This window comes from Nannospalax galili, unplaced genomic scaffold (genome assembly GCF_000622305.1).
Source record: "Nannospalax galili isolate Female #2095 unplaced genomic scaffold, S.galili_v1.0 scaffold1050, whole genome shotgun sequence".
Classification (NCBI taxonomy): Eukaryota; Metazoa; Chordata; class Mammalia; order Rodentia; family Spalacidae; genus Nannospalax; species Nannospalax galili.
The window spans coordinates 458,912-477,424 of record NW_008329037.1 but is presented as its reverse complement, the minus strand read 5'-3'; the positions used below and the strand labels follow the sequence as shown (position 1 = coordinate 477,424).

The following is an 18,513-nucleotide window of genomic DNA, read 5'->3' as shown; positions in this document are numbered from 1 at the left end:
GTTGTTGTTATTACTATTGTATTGTTAGGGATCTAACCCAAGGCCTCATGCATTCTAGCCAACTGCTCTATCATAACATTTTATATTATTTATTACTACTGTTGCTATTATGATTATTATTGCAGTGCTAGAGATTGACCCAGGCCCTTGCACATGCTAGGCAAGTGCTGTATCACTGAGCTGTATCTCTAAGCTTTGCAAACCCTTTTAAACTTTTGTTTGAGACAGTCTCTAGCCCATGCTGGCCCTGAACTCCCTAGGTAGCCAAGAAGCTGAAGATGACTTTGAACTTCCAGTTCTCCTATTTCTACCCACACAGGCTCCATGGCTTTCTTTCCGTCTTCCCACTATTCACCTCCTCAAGGCAGCTGCCAAGATTACCAGCTCACCTGCCCTGAGGATTTTTTCATTAAGATTCTAATAAAATTGTAAAAGCTTCCATTTGGGTCCATTCTTAAATTCTTTTATGAATGAGACTAAGAACCCTCTAGGGGACCCTCTTTCTCCCTGTTTCAATACCACTTTTAGCTGGGCGTGGTGGCGCAAGCCTTTGATCCCAGCACTCGAAGGCAGAGACAGGTGGATTTCTGTGAGTTCAAGGCCTGGACTACATAGTAAGTTTCAGGCAGCTGGGGCTACAGGGAAACTCTAGCTCAAAAAAGACCAAAAAAATAAAAAGAAGGAAGAAAAGAAATACCACTCTTGGCTTCTATGTCATGGTTAGGCTCAAACTCAAATCCTCATGCTTGCATGGCAAGCATTTACCTACTGAGCAAGCCATCTTCCCTGCCCTCTAAATTTTTTTTAAAAAATTGACATTTAGGGGCTGGGGCTGGAGAGATGACTCAGAAGCTAACAGGCTAACAACTGTCTGTAACTCTAATACCAGGGGATCCGACACCCTCTTCTGACCTCTTCAGGCATTACATGACACATGCAGGCCGCTTCCTACATGCAGGCAATACACTCATACACGTTAAAAAAAAAAAAAAATTAAAATTAAAAAAAAGAAATCTGGGGGTTAGAGAGATAACTCAGCTCTTAAGAGCATTGACTGCTTTTCCAGAAGACCTAGGGTCAGGATCCAGGAGATCTGACACCTTCTTTTGATCTTCAAGGGCATTGCAAGACATGGGTACACTTAGATACATGCAGGCAAAGCACTTATGTCCATAAAAATAAAAATAATAAATAAATAATTTTTTTTAGAGCTGGAGAGATGGCTCACCAGTTAAGAGCACTGGCTACTCTTGCAGAGGACCTGGGTTCAATTCCCAGCACCCACATGGTAGTTAACAACCATTAGTAACTCCAGTTCCAGGGTATCTGACACTCTCTTCTGACCTTTGAGAGCGTTGCACAAACATGGATGCACTTACATACATGCAGACAATACACTCATACACATAAAAAATAATAAATAAAATATTTTTAAAAAATTTAAATAGAAATATATAATATATTCATAAACATTTACAATTAAGACCAAGCTTGATGGTACACGTTTTTAAACACAGTACTTGGGAGGCAGAGGCAGGCAGATCTCTATGAGTTCAAAGGCAGCCAGGCTTCATAGTGAGACCCTTTCTAAAAATTATTTTGGCCAGGCGTGGTGGCGCACACCTGTAGTCCCAGCACTTGGGAGGCAGAGGCAGGCGGATTTCTGTGAGTTCAAGGCCAGCCTGGTCTACATAGTGAGTTCCAGGACAGCTGGGGCTACAGGGAGACCCTGTCTCGAAAAGACAGAAAAAAATTATTTTAACAAATAATAAAGGCTACGTCCATTACCTGACACAGGTGCACTTACACATATGCAGGCAATAATACTCATACACATAAAATAAAAATAATAAATAAAATTAACAAAAATAAACCCAGTCAAGTTGACAATGAGGAGGAGCCATCACAATGCTGCATCTCTTGTGCTCAGTGGCTGTGGCTGCTGGCTTGGACGCTGTAGCTCCACTACTCAGGAGTATGGCTGAAGACATGTGAGGGCAGATAAGACTTCCTCAATGTTCTGCTCCAGGTTTTCACCCTGCAGATGAGAAGCAGCAAGCCAGGAACCCATGCCACTTGCTCCCACATCAGAGTGAGGCGTTTGACAATGGTCACTGAAAGGGAATGTAATGTTCATAACATTTTGGGTGTTTCATTCTTCTGTATCTATGTCATGAAGGGAGAGAGATCAGGGAGTGATGTCAGGGATATTCCTGGAAGAAAGTTTTGCTGTGCATGTGACTCATGTTCCAATAAGAGCTGTAGTCTCAGACAGTGTGTAGGAAGCATTGGCCCATCGGAGGGAAATCTGGATGTGCTTGTGGGTGGAATCCTTTGGAATGGAGGCAAATATAGTTGTACCCCCCATCGAGAAGCAGAAGTTTGGTCTGTGGGCTGTGTTTCAGGAGAGGCTGGAGATGAATTTCTAAAAAGGTGTTGTTCTCTTGGATTCCAGCTAGGGCCAGTCATAATGTGTATGTGTATGTGTGCTGGGCTGCTTGCAGCTATGACAACACTTTGAGGACTTGAGGACCACAGGGCCCAGGCCAACCTGGTATACCTGGGAAACTCAGAACTGCTTTGTTTTCACAACAGGGTCTTGTGTAGCCCAGGCTGGCCTTGAACTCTCTGTGTATTTAGGATGACTCTGAACTCCTACTTTTCCTGCCTTTACCTCCTGAGAACTAGGATCACAGGTACAGCTAGGTATGTACCATCACACTCAATTTAGAAAACCTTTTTGGATATGCCCAGCCCTGAGATACAGCAATCTGTACACAGTAAGTTTAGTGCAATAATAACAATTCCTTACATGAGTATATGCGTGTGTCTGTGTGTCTGTATGTGTGTGTGTGGCGGGGGGAGTGCCCACAGAGGCCAAAAGAGAGTATTAGAGCCCCTGGGGCCTGGAGTTAAAGATTATGAGCTGCTGGGTGTGATGGCACATGCTTTTAATTCCAGCATTCCAGAGGCAGAGGCAGGTGAATCTCTGTAAGATCAAGGCCAGCCTGATCTATATAGTAAGTTCCAGGTCAGCTGGGGCTACAGGAAACTCTAAGGACAACAACAACAAAACAAAATAAAAGAAGAGGATTGTACAGGGTGTGGTGGCACATGTCTTTAATCCCAGCACTCGGGAGGCAGAGGCAGGCGGATCTCTGTGAGTTCAAGGCTAGCCTGGTCTACGTAGTGAGTTCCAGGACAGGTGGGGCTACAGTGAGACCCTGTCTCAAAAAGACCAAAAAAAAGATTGTGAGCTGCCTTATATGGGTGCTAAGAACTGAACTCAGGTCCTCTGGAAGAACAGCAATTGCTTTTAACTGCTGAACCACCTCTCAAGCCCACTTTTTGTATTTTAAAAGTCCCATTAGAGTTAACTTCCTGGCTGAGTCAGTGAAAACATTGACTGAGTCAACACCTCCTGAAGCAGATGTACTTGGCCAGGTCATGCCAGCTAGGAGCTGGTCCTGTCTACACTGTACCAGATTGTGTTAATTTCTGACCCTTGTTCCTTACCATGCCAGCAGTGTTGACATCACCTAAGGCTTATTAAAGATATAGACCCTGAGCCTGTCTCTGGGTCTCTACATCACGCTCTGCAGTTTAGTAAGATCCTGGTAGCTTATGTGTAGGGTTGGCAGATAAAATCTAGGATATTTGGGGCCGAAGAGATGGCTCATAGTTAAGAACACTGACTTCTCTTACAGAGGACCCAGGGTTCATTCCCAGCATCCACATGGAGGCTAACACCCATCCGTAACTCCAGTTCCAGGGGATCCGATGTCTTTTTTTGTAGACATGAGGCTGAGAGATGGCTCAGCAGTTAAGAGCACTGGCTACTCTTGCAGAGAACCTGGGTTCAATCCCCAGCACTTACAGGGCAGCTAACAGCTGTCTGTAACTCCAGTTCCTGGGGATCCAATGCCCTCTTCTGACCTCTGCAGTCATTGCATGACCAGGATGTGCCTACCTACATGCAGGCAATACACTCATACACATAAAATAAAAATAAAATATTTTAAAAAATTGTTTATCATTTATCTGAAATTCAAATTAGGTAAGCATCCTATTTTTCTCTTTTAGGCAGAGTCTCACATAGTTCAGGTTGGCCTTCAACTCCATGTGTAGCCAAGTATGACCCTGAACTCCTGATCCTTCTGCCTCTACCTCCCAAATACTGAGATTACAGCCATGTACCACCATACCCAGCCGAATTTACCTTATTTATCAAAGGAGAAAACCAGTTTGAATTATCCTAATAAAAAAGCACATTTAACACTTTAGAGGTAAGATTTAATATATCAGAGATTTATCAGAGCACCTGTAACAATTTATCATATAATTTAAAATAATCCAGTTATAAATATCAATAATAAATGTCAAAAATTATAAATATCAACAACTACAAAATGTTTTATATAGAAAACAATCCCTGAAAATAAAGCAACTTTGCAATAGAAGTATCATATGTGTACATGGCAGAAAAGTGTTTTTCAGTTTTTTTTTTTTTATATTAAAAACATGTTTTTTGAGACGAGATCTCATGTAGTCCAGGCTTAGCTTAAACTCCATAAGTAGGGGCTGGAGAGTTGGCTCACAGTGAAGAGCACAGAGTGCTCTTGCAGAGGACAGGGGGTTCCATTCCCAGCATCCACATGTTGGTTAAGAACCATCCTAACTGGAGTTCCAGGGGATCCAACCCCTCTTCTGACCTCTGCAGGCATTGCACAACACAGTTGCACTTACACGCATGCAGGCAATACACTCATACACAAAAAATAAAAATAATAAAATATTTTTTAAAAAACTCCATAGGTATCTGAGGATAAACCTAAACTTCTAATCCTCCTGTATCTACCTCCTGAGTGGTGGGATTACATGTGAGGCCTACCTTGCATTTTATTTTATCATTTTATTTTATTATTTTATTTTTTATTTTATTTTATTGGGGTGTGTATGTGTGGGAGTTGGGGACAGGGTGTTAAGTGGCTTGGGCTGACCTTGAAGTAGATGTGTAGCTGAGGAGGACCTTGAACTCCTGACCTCTGTGTCTCTGCCTCCCAAGTGTTACAATTAGGGGCGGGGACCAGGACTCCCAGCTGAAGGTGGTTTCAGATTTCAAACAAAGGTGTAAGAGGAGTCTTTGCAGTGTTTTGGGTATCTTTCCAATGTCCATTATCAGCAAGACTAACTAACCCCCTCTAAAGAGAATCTAAACTCACTGGTTTAAGGATATAGTTAAAATCTTCGATGCCTCAAGGTGTAAAAATTGTTAAGGCCTAAGGCTTTCTAATCCTGCTTCTTGTTTGGTTTCTAACCGGGAGTACGCAGACCTCGGAATCGTTAACCATGTTTTTTTTCTCTGCTCACCCTAGGCTTTCCTAGCTGGTAAGAGCCAATCCTCTGTGGAGGCGTGCAGGGGATCCTGCCTACAGGGCTCAATAGACTGGCTGTGTCCGGTGCCAAGCCCTCCCCGACCAGATCTGTTTTGTCTCCTGCTGGGCTGAGTCACATAGAATAGATAGATAGTTTATCAGCACATGTCCTCCAGATCATATTATCCGCTTACAAATATAGCCTGTTAGCGCACAGGCACGGTGGCCCTTCCGCCGGGGGTGTTGCTTTGCGGGTGTAAACAGCATCGAAAGCGAATTACAGCCCGGCGGCTGGGGCCAGGGACTGCCAGCTCCCACCTGCACCCGGAGGGTGAGTGGCGGGTGGGCTTGGTCCACGGTGGAGGGATGCGACCTAGCAGGTTGGAACTGTGGCCCTGCGCGGCAGGGACTGCGGGAAGCCTGCTTGGGCATAGGCGCGTAAGAACTGCGGCGTGCGCTCGGGCGGTTCGCGGCTTCGCCTGCTGCAGGGTGAGGTCCAGCCAGCCACATCTAGCCCACCGGGAGGACCAGGCACCCATCTGCATTTAAATAGTCAAGAACCGCAGCTGAGTGGGGAACTAGGCGGCACGTGGGGCTCGCGGGTGCCTGCGGCTGGGCAGAGGCTGGGACAGGGTGACCACGAATCCTCCTGGTTACCAGAGGACCACCCTGGTGCCCAATGGTGCGCTTAGAGCGTGGTGCTCCAAAGTGCTGTCCAGGGGGCGATAAATCAACTTTGTTTGTGTCCTCTTCTGGTCCTTGGGAAGAATGCTTGACATCTGACAAGGAGCGGGTGGGAGAGAGAGAAGGAGGGCCTTCGTCTCAGATAATGTCGTGCGCCCCCTGGTGTCGGTGGGGCAAGAGTGGGGACCCAAAAGAATTGTCCTGGGCTCCCGTAAACAGCTGGCTCCTTGTCTGGACAGTAACTTCCAGGGCTAGGAGAGTCCTCCAGTCATTGTACCACAGAGCTAGTTTATGTCAGGTGGAGAAAAGCTCAGAGTGCTCATGGACAAGGTCCCAGGCACCCCAGGGCGGCCTTGAACTTGCAATGTATCTCAGATAACCGGTCTCCTGGTCTCCCTGCCTTCACTACCGCCCCCCCCCCCCATTTACTGGAATACAGGTGTGTGTCAATATGTTGGGTTTATGTGGTGCTGGGGAAGGACCCTAAGGACCCTGCATCCCAGGCAAGCACTCTACCCACTGAGCCCCAGCCCCAGCTCCAACCTCTTGTTTTGATCTTACATTTAATTGATGACCAACGGTCTGTCTTAATTTCTTTTCCTTAAATAATTGACTCCCCATCCCCCAGCCTTTCTGACAGGTCCCATTTTAAGTAGCACTTGACCCAATGATCACAACACATTCTCTCACCAAGCAGGACAGCAGCGTACTGCTGTGGCATTGTGTCCATAGGAGAACCCAGAGGCCCTGTTTTCAGGGACATGTGACCAGTAAACCAGGAGGCAGTTTTCCAGCCCTGGTCGTCTGACTCAGCCCCTGTTCTTGGCATCCTTTCTGTGCCCTCTGTCTCCTCTGACTTGATTTTCTAGCTTAACAAAGAATCAGAAGAATCAACTGTCCCAAGGGAAATCTGATTATGTGGCACAAAATGTAATTCAATTTAGAATTCGGCTGAGAAGTTGTGATGGCGATTCTGACTTTAAACTTTAACCCTTGCTTACCACACTATTCTATTGGAGCACTCACTCTTCCTTCTAAATGTGAGTTATGTGGGGACAGAATAGAACTTGTGAAACTCAGAAGCTCTTTAGCTGCTGTTATTGCCCCCTATTGCATCTTGGTGTCTTGAGCAGTTCCTTTTGGTCACCATCATTCTCTGGGAGCCAGCCAGGTTGATGACAGAGGTCTTCACACAAAAGATACCTAGAAGAAGGCTGTGGAAGGCTTGGAGCTGGGTTTCCCAGGTGCTAGGGCAGGAGGACAGGTTGGGATGTTATCAGAGTTGTGAAGGATAAGACCTGGGCCCTGGCAGCCTTAACAAGCTGGATTCAGCCACCATCCTCCACAGACCTATTAAACAGACAATAGTAAACAGTGAGAAGATTTATTCAGTGTGGCTGTGCTGGATAGCTTCAACTGTCAACTTGACACATTTGTGAAGAGGGAACCTCATTGAGGCATTTCCTGCATTAGTATGGCCTGCAGCCATGTCTGTGAGACATTTTCTTAATTGTTGAGTGATGTGCGAGGGCCCAGTCCATTGTGGGTGATACCACCCCTGGGATGGTGGTCCCAGGTAGGTTATATAAGAAAGGAGGCCAAGCACAGGCCAGGGCTGCTCCTCCTTGTCTCTGCATTAGTTCCTGCCTCCAGGTTCCTGCCTTGAGTTCCCGCCCTAACATCTTTCAGGGAAGGACTGTGACCTGGAAGTGTAAGGTGAAATAAACCCTCTTTTCCAGTTGATTTTGATCAGTGTTTTATCACAGTAACAGAAAAAAGGACAGTGACCATACTGGGAATAGGAACAAAGGTCCAGAAACACCGCCCCACCCCACCCCTAGCCCATCTTCAGGATCCTGACATGAGGTTCATGTTTAAAGAGAAGGCAAGAGGTATGCATAGCTAAGCAGTCCTGGTCAAGGTGTGGTCCTGTCATCATTATCTGGACTCCAATCTCTCCTGCAAGGTGATCCGACCAGTTGTCAGAACTGTGTGAAATCTCTGATAAACTTCCTCTTCTGGCTGTCATCAGGCTTCAGACTTCCTTCTCCCAACATGAGATTCTTGGGGAGATTCCAATGGGGTGGGGGGGGTGTCCATTGTTTCAGTAGTCTGGTAGCCAAAGGTGAGAGGCACAAGTGTCTCTTTGGAATATCTTCATTCCTGCCAGGATTGTTACAGGGAGCCAGGCCTCTCTCTCTCTATAACCCAGCTTTCTCTCTCTCTCTCTCTCTCTCTCTCTCTCTCTCTCTCTCTCCTCCTTCCCTTCCTCCCTCCCTCCCCTCCATTCCCCCTCCTTATTTTGCTCTTGTATCTCTCTGTGCCTCTCAAAGAGAGTGCCAGAAAATGCTTTGGCATGTTTGGTGGACTTTGTTGGGTCTCTCCCAACTCCTCCAGATCCTTCCCTCGAGGCTCTGAGGTGTTAGCTTGGTACCCTCTCTACACCTCCAGTCCCCTAGCCCTCCTCCCAGGCCCATTCTGTCATTTGACAGGACAGGAAAGGACTAAGTGACCTGAATATTCCCCTCCTTTGCCCTGGCATATGACTTCTGAGTGGACACCAGAGCTCTGGTGCCAGGGGACACATTTTTCCAGTCACACCCTCTGACTCAGGGGAACCAATGCTTCTGTGAAGTGATTCTGATATAACTGTGTGGGAAAGAAGAGCATGGAAGGTTCATCTGCTAAACGTGCACTGATGGCTGTGCCCTTTGTCACTGCCCTCTTTCCCCCCCCTCTGGAGCTTGCCAGCCCTCCCCACCTCTCTGCAGGGCTCCCCCCACTTGAGGATCCCACAGCAATTGGTTCAGCCTCAGCTGTCTAATCCACATGCTGCACTGAAATGCATCCCTTTATACAGATGTTCTCCCCTCTGGCCTGGGGACTTGGAGGTGTAGAAGGAGCCTCATTCATCTTTCTGCTTTGACTGAGTGCTTACACACTTTAGTTATTTAGGGTTCTCAGGGATGGAAGATACCAATACACAACCAGCAATAACTGGCTTAGTTCACAAAGCTCAGTACTGAGGTCAAAACATGAGCTTGGCACCCACCGCTGTTGCTGGACTTGGAGCCTCTTCTGTGGTTGAGGCACTCCTTTCTTTGTGGGGTCATGGATGAGGTGATACATAGCCCCCTCCCCACTTCCCACCTGCTGCTTCATGACCTGGTTAGTGTTGACAGAGGTCCAGCAATGAGCCCAAGTTTGGGAACTCACAAAGGGTTGCTGGTAAACCATGGTGCTCCTGTGGCACAATATATTAAATTCAATATATTAAAATTGAATATATTTTTTAAAAAAGCAAATAATTTATCTTGCATTAGGTATTGTGAAGCTAATGAACAATAGACCGAGACAGAAAATATCAGGAGGATCCACTGGGGATGAGGAGGGTGGGAAGGTTAGACTGAGGGAAGAACAGTGATGCTAAGTCAGGAAGCATGTGGAAAAAGCCGCTCGAGTGGTTGGTTACAAGTGATCTGGGCCAAGGGAACAGCATGGACAGAGTGATAACTGTGTGTGTAGTGAAGGTGGGAAGGGGGTAATGTGCACGTAGACGGTGGGTGGGCACAGCGAGGAAGAAGGAAGCAGGAAGGAGTGACTTCTGAGCAATGGTGGAGCCATTCCTGAGGTGGGGAATTGAGATAGCTCTGAAGATGGATAGAGTTTAATCAGACAGGTTTGGAGGTATCACTTATCTTTGAGAAATGTGTAAAGGAGACCGCTGGATATAGACACGAGATGTCACTGTGAGCTGGACTGGTTGTTTTTGTATCTTTGATTTGTGGTTTATTATTATTATTATTATTATTATTTGGATTTATTTATTTTTTAATTATTTATTACTTTTATTTTTTTTATTTTATGTGTGTGAGAGTATTGCCTGCATGTGTGTAAGTGCACCCGTGTCCTGCAATGCCAAAGGAGGTCAGAAGAAGGCATTAGATCCCCTGAAACTGGAGCTATGGATGGTCTTAGCCGCCATGTGGGTGCTGGGAATTGAACCTGGGTCCTCCACAAAAGCAACCAGTGCTCTTTAACCGCTGAGCCATCTCTCCAGCCCAGATTTATTTATTTTTATTTTATGTGTATGAATGTATTGCCTGCATGCATGTAAATGCACCTGTGTCATGCAATACCAGTGGAGGTTAGAAGAGGGTGTCGGATATCCTGGAACTGGAGTTGTAGATGGTTGTTAGCCACCATGTGGGTGCTGAGATTCAAACCTGGGTCCTCTGCAAGAACAGTTAGTGCTCTTAACAGTTAAGCCAATTCTTGAGCCTCGTTTCTTTTATTTTTCATCTACCATCTTATTTATTGCTGAATAACAACAAATATTTATTATCTTCAAACAACAAATATTTATTATCTCACATGTTATGGGGTTCAGAAATATGAGGTGGCTTAGCTGAGTGGCTCAGACCCAGGGTCTATTGTGAAGTTGCAGTCAGCATGGTGAGTAGGGAACATAGTCTTCTGAACTCTCAGTCTGACTGGAAGTCCTGCTGACAGGCAGGCCACTCATGTGGCTGTTGGCCAGAGACCTCAGTCCGCTCCCTAGAGGGCTTTTCCATTAGGCTACTTGAGTGTCTGAATGACATGATGATTGACCTCCTCCGGGGTGAGTATCCTGGCTTGACTTCTCTTTTCTTTCTTTTCTTTTTTCTTCTTTTCTGTTTGTTTTTGTTTTTGTTTTTTTTTAAGACAGGGTCTCCCTGTAGCCCCAGCTGGACTGGAGCTCATTATGTAGACCAGGCTGGCCTTGAACTCACAGAGATCCACCTGCCTCTGCCTCCCTGAGTACTGGGATTAAAGGCATGTACCTCCATGCTTGGCCTAAGCCAAATATTTTACATCCATAAACATTTTTAAAGATTTTATTTAATTTTTATCTGTGTGTGTGTGTGTGTGTGTGTGTGTGTGTGTACGCCACATGTGTGTGGGTACCTTCAGAGGCCAGAAGAGGGCATCAGATCCCCTGGAACTGGAGTTACAACTGTTGGTGAGCTGTCCAACATGGGTGCTGGGAATTGAGCTCTGGCCCTCTGGAGGAATAGCAAGTGCTCTTAACTGCTGAGCCATCTCTCCAGAAAACATCTTTTTAGGGTTGTTTTGGTCTTTGAGACAGGGTCTCCCTGTAGCCCCGGCTGTCCCGGAACTGGCTATATAGATCAGGCTGGCCTTGAATTTACAGAGATCCACCTGCCTCTGCCTCCCAAGTGCTGGGATTAAAGTCGTGCGCCTTTAACATGGACTTTGGAGTAATATATGAATGAATCCCTGGCTTCAGTGATGATGGCTGCCACACTACTTCCAGGATGGCAGTGTGCTAACGTTTTTAAGGTCTGTCTGGTCACATTCTTCACATAATTCAGCACTCTCTCTGGGGTCATCTTCCTTAGGACATCTCACTTACCTCCCCCTCAGCTAGACTCTTCTTGGTTCCTGAAGCCCCCTGGACATTTTCCAAGCATTGTGTTCCACACCCTATTGAACTTGCTAGTGTATGCAGTTCATCTTCCAAGTGAATTGTAATATACCACAGGACAAGTTCAGTGACTAAAGCTCAGAGCACACACAGACATTCTCTCTCAAGTAGAATAATAATAGAATATAACTTCCTAGCGGGATTAAAACTCAAAAACAAAGAAACAAACCCAAAAACCAAACAATTCATTGCGGGTCAGGGAATACACACTAATGTAGTACAGGCTTAGCATTTTATTACATTTTGTTTATTTATTTTGTGTATGTGTGTGGGTGCATACATGTTACTTCTTCTAACTTCCACATGAGCACAGTGGCATGCATGCACCCACATTCACACACATACACACATGCCATATACACACACAGATGCAGACATACACACACAATAATTATAAAACTTACAAAACGAAAGGAAAGAACACTTAGATACGTTTGGGAAACATTTCTGTCATCTGAAAGGGGTCTTTATAGGATCATTTTTGATTAAATAGAAAATTAATCATATGATATACAGGTAATTAAAAATAAAAACAGGCCAAGTGTGGTGATGCACACCTTTAATCCCAGAATTCGAGAGGCAGAGGCAGGCAGATCTCTGTGAGATGGAGGCAAGTCTGGTGGTCTCCATTTCAAGTTCCAGGCCAGCTGGGGCTACAGGAAGACCACGTCTCAAAAAACAACCAGGCCAGGCATGGTGTCGCACGCCTATAGTCCCAGCACTTGGGAGGCAGAGGCAGGTGGATCTCTGTGAGTTCAAGGCCAGCTGGGGCTACAGGGAGACCCTGTTTCAAAAAGACCCACCCACCAACCAACCAACAAAAATCTTAAGAAACAAAAAACTGTTTTTTTATGTGTGTGTGTGAAGCTGATATACATATTATTTTTTTAAGCAGGTAATTTTATGGTCCCCAAATGGGACATAAAGTGGTCGTGTTTGACATTTCTGTCATCAGAGCCTTGTGGGAAACTCGTGTCAAGAAGCACAAAGCATGGCAGAAGAAAGAGGCGGAGAGGCTGGAGAAAAGCGCCTTGGAGAAGTATGTGTTCTGCTGCTTCTTCTTCCAGGATGTTTGGAGATGGGGGTTCAGGCAGGCCACTGTGCTGTGGAGGAGGCTGCATTTCTGCTGGTATTTCTTTCTATCAGGGGCACTTTCTCTTCAGACTTCATAACTTGCATACAACTGCCTGGTGTGAATACTCCATTCCTTTAACAGTAGCACCCAAAGGTCTAAGGAACTACATGTGACCCAGACCCTGTGCTAGGCACGGGAAGGACAGAGATGATGCAGTATATTCCTCTCCACTAAATGCTGTAGAGGCCACTTAGCTGATCTTCACCCAGCTCACTCAGCAGATCATCTGATGCGTTCCACACCCACTCTGTCACTTTCCATTATGCGTTTCAGCTTTGCCTGCTGAGCCGAATTCTGGGTGAGATTCATTTTGATTCCTCTGCTTGGATTGAAATGACACAATTCAGAGAAACTCACAAAATATGAGTAAAAGAGTTCAATATAAAAATTCAGTTGAGGGGGATGGAGAGACGGCTCAGTGGTTAAGAGTGTTTGCTGTTCTTCCAGAGGACCCAAGTTTGGTTCCTAGCAACCAGATCTGGCAGCTCACAACTGAGTGTAACTCCAGGAGATCTGATGCCCTCTTCTGGCCTCTGTGGGCACCTGCACACATGTGGCATGTACACACACAGACACATATACATGAATAAAAATATTTAAAAAACTAAATTGAGGTAGTGCTTCAGAAAAACTACACTTATGGTAAATGTGAACCACACAGTCACATAAGCACCATTCAATACACTGGAAGGATGGTAAGCCAAGAAGGTGGTGTGCTTAGGAGGCTTTGTACATGCCTAGGATTTTTATTCTCTGTGAAGAAACCAAAACCAGAACTCTTGAATTGTTGGTTGTGGACATAGTACAAGCAAAATGGGGTTCTGATTGGCTGAGTCATCTCAAAGGAGGTCCCTGTCCCCATACCCAGTTGGCAAATGGTGGTGTATTTGTATGCTTTAAATTGGCAACAAAAAAACTGGGCGTAAACCTATCATCTATCTGTCATCTATCTATCTATCTATCATCTATCTATCTATCTATCTATCTATCTATCTATCTATCTATCATCTATCTATCTATCATCTATCTATCTATCATCTATCTATCTATCATCTATCTATGTATGTATCTATCTACCTAGCTATCAATCAATCATCTATCAATCATTTATCATCTAACTATTATCAATATTTTTCTTTACATTTATGTATTCAGTGTATATAAATATATGCAGAGGTCAGACGACAACTTGGTGAGGAGTCCGTCCTCTCTTCCTATCATGTGTGTTCTGGGGATTGAATTAAGGTCGCCAGCTTGACAGTAAGTGCCTTTACCCTCAGCCTGTACACAGGAGGCTTGACCTGCTTGTCAGGCTGGTGGTAGCCAGTCCCCAAGAAAGTGCCTGAGCCCCTTCTGCCTGTCTTAGGATAAAAGAAGAATGGGACTTCGTGGCTGAGTGCAGGAGGAGAGGTGTTCCCCAGGCCCAGTACTGCAAGAATGGCTTTGTAGACACAAGCACAAGGCTTCTGGAAAAGATTGAGAGGAACTCCCTCACGAGGCAGAGTACGTGCGCCAAGGACAGAGACAAACGGAGCAATCCATTCGTGTTTGAACTTTCAGGGGAGCACTGGAAGGTGAGTTGAGGTATCCGTCTAGCTGTAGCACATGGACGCTCAGGGTTGTGCTGCAGCTGAGGTCGGTTGTTCTGAGCTTGGGGCCTTGGCTGGCCAAATGATTGCTCTGCTCTGTAGAGGGCTTTCCAGTGGGTGTGAAAGGGCCCATCCTCTGCTGTGAACTGGGTCCTCCTGTCCTTGTGATGTGGATTGAGATAGGGTCTTTTGTAGTCCAGGCTGACCTTGAGCTCTTCTGTCAGTTTAAATTTTTTATTTTATTTTAAAATTTACATTAATTAATTATGTATTTTTGTGTCTGTGGAGAGGGACACTCGCATGGAAATCAGAGGCCAAATTGTGGGAGTGGGTTCTTTCTACCACATGTGTGTTTGCACACACAGTATAGCACACGTGTAGAGTTCAGAGACAACTTTTGGGAATTGGTTCTCTCTGTCCACTCCATGGGTCCCAAGGATTGAACTCTGGTCATCAGACTTAGCAGCAAGTTCTTCTACCTACTGAGCCATCCCACTTTTTATTTTGATACAAGATCTCTTACTGAACCTGAAGCTTACTGTTTTGACTAGGCTAGCTGACCAGTAGGCTTCTGGGGTCTTCCTCAATGCTGGAGTTATAGGCACATGTGGGGATTTGAACTCAGGTCCTCTTGTTTTCACAGCAAGCACTCTTACTCATTGAGCCTAGTCCCATGTCTGATCTTTTGACCATATCTTTTGGCAGATATGATTCTGGTCACACACTAACTGTGACCACTGGAGAACCTACATAGTCCTCGTGGCTGGCAGACTACTTTCTCAAGATCATTATAAAGTATTTAATGAGCACTTAGTATGGTAAATGGGGTAGATGATAGCCTGATGGATTCTTCTGCTGTGGACTCTGTGGCTGTCTTCATCAGGCTGTCCGTAGCACTGGGCTTTATTGCAGAATCTGTTCCCCAAGTTGTTTCCTGTTCTGACTGGGACCCTCTCCAGGAAGACTTTGGGGTCTTTGGCATACTTAATGTGAATTTTAGTTCATTTTCGTCCCCAGAGAGATTTGGTTTTTCACCTTACTTTGAGTTAAGTGACAAAACACCCTGTTACTGTATTTTTCTATCTTAGGCAGTGGGGGCATTCTGGCCTCTAATGTCACCCCAGATAGCTTGTGTGTCCTTCTCTCCCTTTGCTTCCTGGCTTCCACAAGGTGAGAAAATTTGCATCTTGACACACTCCTCATGATGGGCCTCACTATAGGCCCAAAGCAACAGGGTCAAGCCACTGTAGATTAAAACTTCCACAAGGGTGAGCCGAAATAAACCTTCCTCCTTTAAGTTGACCATTGCAGTTGCCACAGGAAGCTGGTGCGCTCAGCAATGATCATGCGTCATCTGTCTGCCATGGCCTCTGTCCCAACTGTTCCTGAGGGACCTCAACTCAGGGGCTTTGTTTAACCCCCACTGGCTTAGGCAGTTGCTCTGTGCCATGGTGGAAGTCAGAGTTCTGGTCCTTAGACTTTGAACCTGGCCTTCTCCTTGAAGCCCTGCCTTCAGCCCTCACTTCCAGTGTTCCTGGCTCTCCCACGATCTGAGGCTCTGGTATAAACTGCTAGTGGGTAGTCTAGTGTCCTGACTAGCTTTAGCTATCAACATGACACACCGAGGAAGAGGGAACTTCCATTGAGGAATGGCCTCTATCAGATTGGCCTGTGGGCCTGTCTGTGGGGCATTTTCTTTTCTTTTTTTGGTGGTGGGGGTTTAAGACAAGGTCTCCCTATAGCCCCGCTGGCCTAGAACTTGCTACATAGACCAGACTGGCCTCAGCCTCACAGAGATCATCAGTCTGATTCTGCCTCCTGAGTGCTGGGATTAAAAGCATGCACCACCACGCCCAGCTGGGGAACATTCTTGATTGCTTGTCCACGTAGGAGCACCCAGCCCACTGGGGACGGTGCCATCCCTGGGCAGGTGGGTCTAGAGTGTATAAGAAAGGTAGCTGAGAAAGCCAGGGGGAGCAATCCAGTAAAGCAGTATTCATTCCTCCATGGTCCGTGCTTCAGTTCCTGCCTCCAGATCCCTGCTGTGGGTTTCTGCTCTGACTTCCCTTGGTGATGGATTCTGATCTGGGAGTTGTAAGCTGAAATAAACCCTTTCCTCCGAAAGTTGGTTTTGGTCAGTGTTTTATCTCAGCGATAGTGAAGTAAACTAGAACACTCTGGCAGGCCTAGAATTTGTGATACTCCTGCCTCAACCTTCCAAATGGTTGGAATCATAAGCTTGCACCACCAGGGTGGTTAGAATTTGAATGTCATGGATCTGAAATAGGGCTTATCTGCTAACAAAATTAGTGGTAACCATTTCACTGGCTTCTGTAGAAATGGTTGGAGTGATGGAGTTAATGCTCTCGCACACACACTGCCTTGCTTTTTATATTTTGGATAAATTCTTGAGCTGTCATGGCTGTTGTGTGCACACCAAGGCACTGGCTGTAACTGATGCTGTTGGCTGTTTCAGGAGCTCCCTGACTCATTGAGGGAGCAGACACACCTCAAAGAATGGCACATATACGGCACCCTGATTCAGACCATTCCCACGTACATCGAGCTGTTTCAAGCCATGAGAATTCTGGATTTGCAAAAAAACCAAATCTCGTATCTTCCAGCTGAAATTGGTAAGTTCCTCAACAGGAATCTTTGAGCCTGTTGTCTGTGGTAAGTAGGTGACATTGTGCAAACACCGTTTCCTCTTTCAACTGCACCAGGCTCTTTCCAGAGTTCCCAGAACTGCTTGTTCACAATGACCATGGAAGTGCCATGGTCTCACCTGCATGGCACAGCATTGACAGACATTTGACAATTGCTTAGAAACTGGAAGTCTCATGAGTGGGTAATGCTCTAAGAACCCTTTTTAAAAATTTCATTCACTTTTAGAAACACAAACATGCAGGTGAATGTGGTGGAACACATCTGTCTCAAAACACAAACTCAAGAGGCTGGCGAGATGACTCTGAGGTTAAGAGTGCTTGTTGCTCTTCCAGGGGATCCATTCCCAGTACCCATGTGCAGTGGTTCATAACTGCCTGTAATATCAGCTTCAGGGGAACTCAGTTCCTTTGGCTTCCTTGGGCACCTGCACTCATGTGCAGATATTCACACAGACACACACACACAGACACACACAGACACACACACACACACATATATATATATATAATTTTCAAATTAAAAAATAAGTGGCTGGAGAGATGGCTCAGCAATTAAGAGCACTGGCTGCTCCTGCAGACCTGGGTTTGAATCCCAGCACCCACATGGTGACTAACAACTGTCTGTAACTCCAATTCCAGGGGATCCAACACCATCTTCTGTTGTCATTGGGCATTGCACAGCACCAGTGCACTTACATACATGCAGGCAATATACTTACACACAAAAATAAAATTAAATAGGGGCTGGAGAGATGGCTTAGCAGTTAAGAGCACTGACTGCTCTTGCAGAGGACCCAGGTTCAATACCCAGAGCCTGCATGGCAGCTACGAATCGTCCTTAACTCCAGTTCCAGAGGAATTGGATGCCCTCTTCTGACCTCTATGGCATTGTACAGCACAGGTGCACTCACATACATGCAGGCAGGTACACTCATACACATAAAATAAAAATGATAAAATATTTTTAAAAAATTAATTAGTTAAAATAAAACCCCCACAAACACAAAATCAAAAGCAATAATAAAATGTTATGATAGATATAGAGTTACTAAAGCAATGAACAATCCTTTGATAATCTTTAAGAAGTAGCTTAAGGCGGGGTGTGGTAGCGCACGCCTTTAATCTCAGCACTTGGGAGGCGGAGGGAGGTGGATCTCTGTGAGTTCGAGTCCATCCTGGTCTACATAGTGAGTTCCAGACCAGCTCGGGCTACAGGGAGACTCTCTCAAAAAACACACAAACAAAAAAAGATTGCTTAAAGGGGCTGGAGAGATGGTTCAGTGCTTAAGAGCACTGGCTGCTCTTACAGAAGACCCTGGATTTGGTTCCTAGCATAAGCATTGCATGACACAGGTGCACTTACATATATGCAGGCAAAATACTCATACACATAAAAATAAACAAATCAAAAAGAGGTGACTTGTATAAGACTTTCTTTTCAATTACATTTCCTTTTTTGAGACAGGCCCTCATTGTGTAGCTCAGGCTGGCATCTCAAACGTGTTATCTTCCTGCCTCAGCCTCCTGAGTGCTGGGATCACAGGTCTCTGTGCCCTGGCTCTCTTCAGTTACTTCA

At 45.5% G+C, this 18,513-nt stretch overlaps 1 protein-coding gene across 1 annotated transcript in view; it reads left to right on the top strand.

The window, feature by feature from the left end:
• Positions 1–5,625: 5,625 nt before the first annotated feature.
• The window catches only part of Lrrc2 (leucine rich repeat containing 2), a 31,512-nt gene continuing 18,624 nt past the window's right edge, over positions 5,626–18,513 (top strand). Inside the window, exons 1-4 of the mRNA XM_008830488.2 lie at positions 5,626–5,706; positions 12,443–12,586; positions 14,049–14,256; positions 16,748–16,904. Of these exons, the coding sequence (XP_008828710.1) occupies positions 12,462–12,586; positions 14,049–14,256; positions 16,748–16,904 (490 nt within the window). The 5' untranslated portion in view covers positions 5,626–5,706; positions 12,443–12,461. The remainder of the gene's footprint in view (positions 5,707–12,442; positions 12,587–14,048; positions 14,257–16,747; positions 16,905–18,513) is intronic.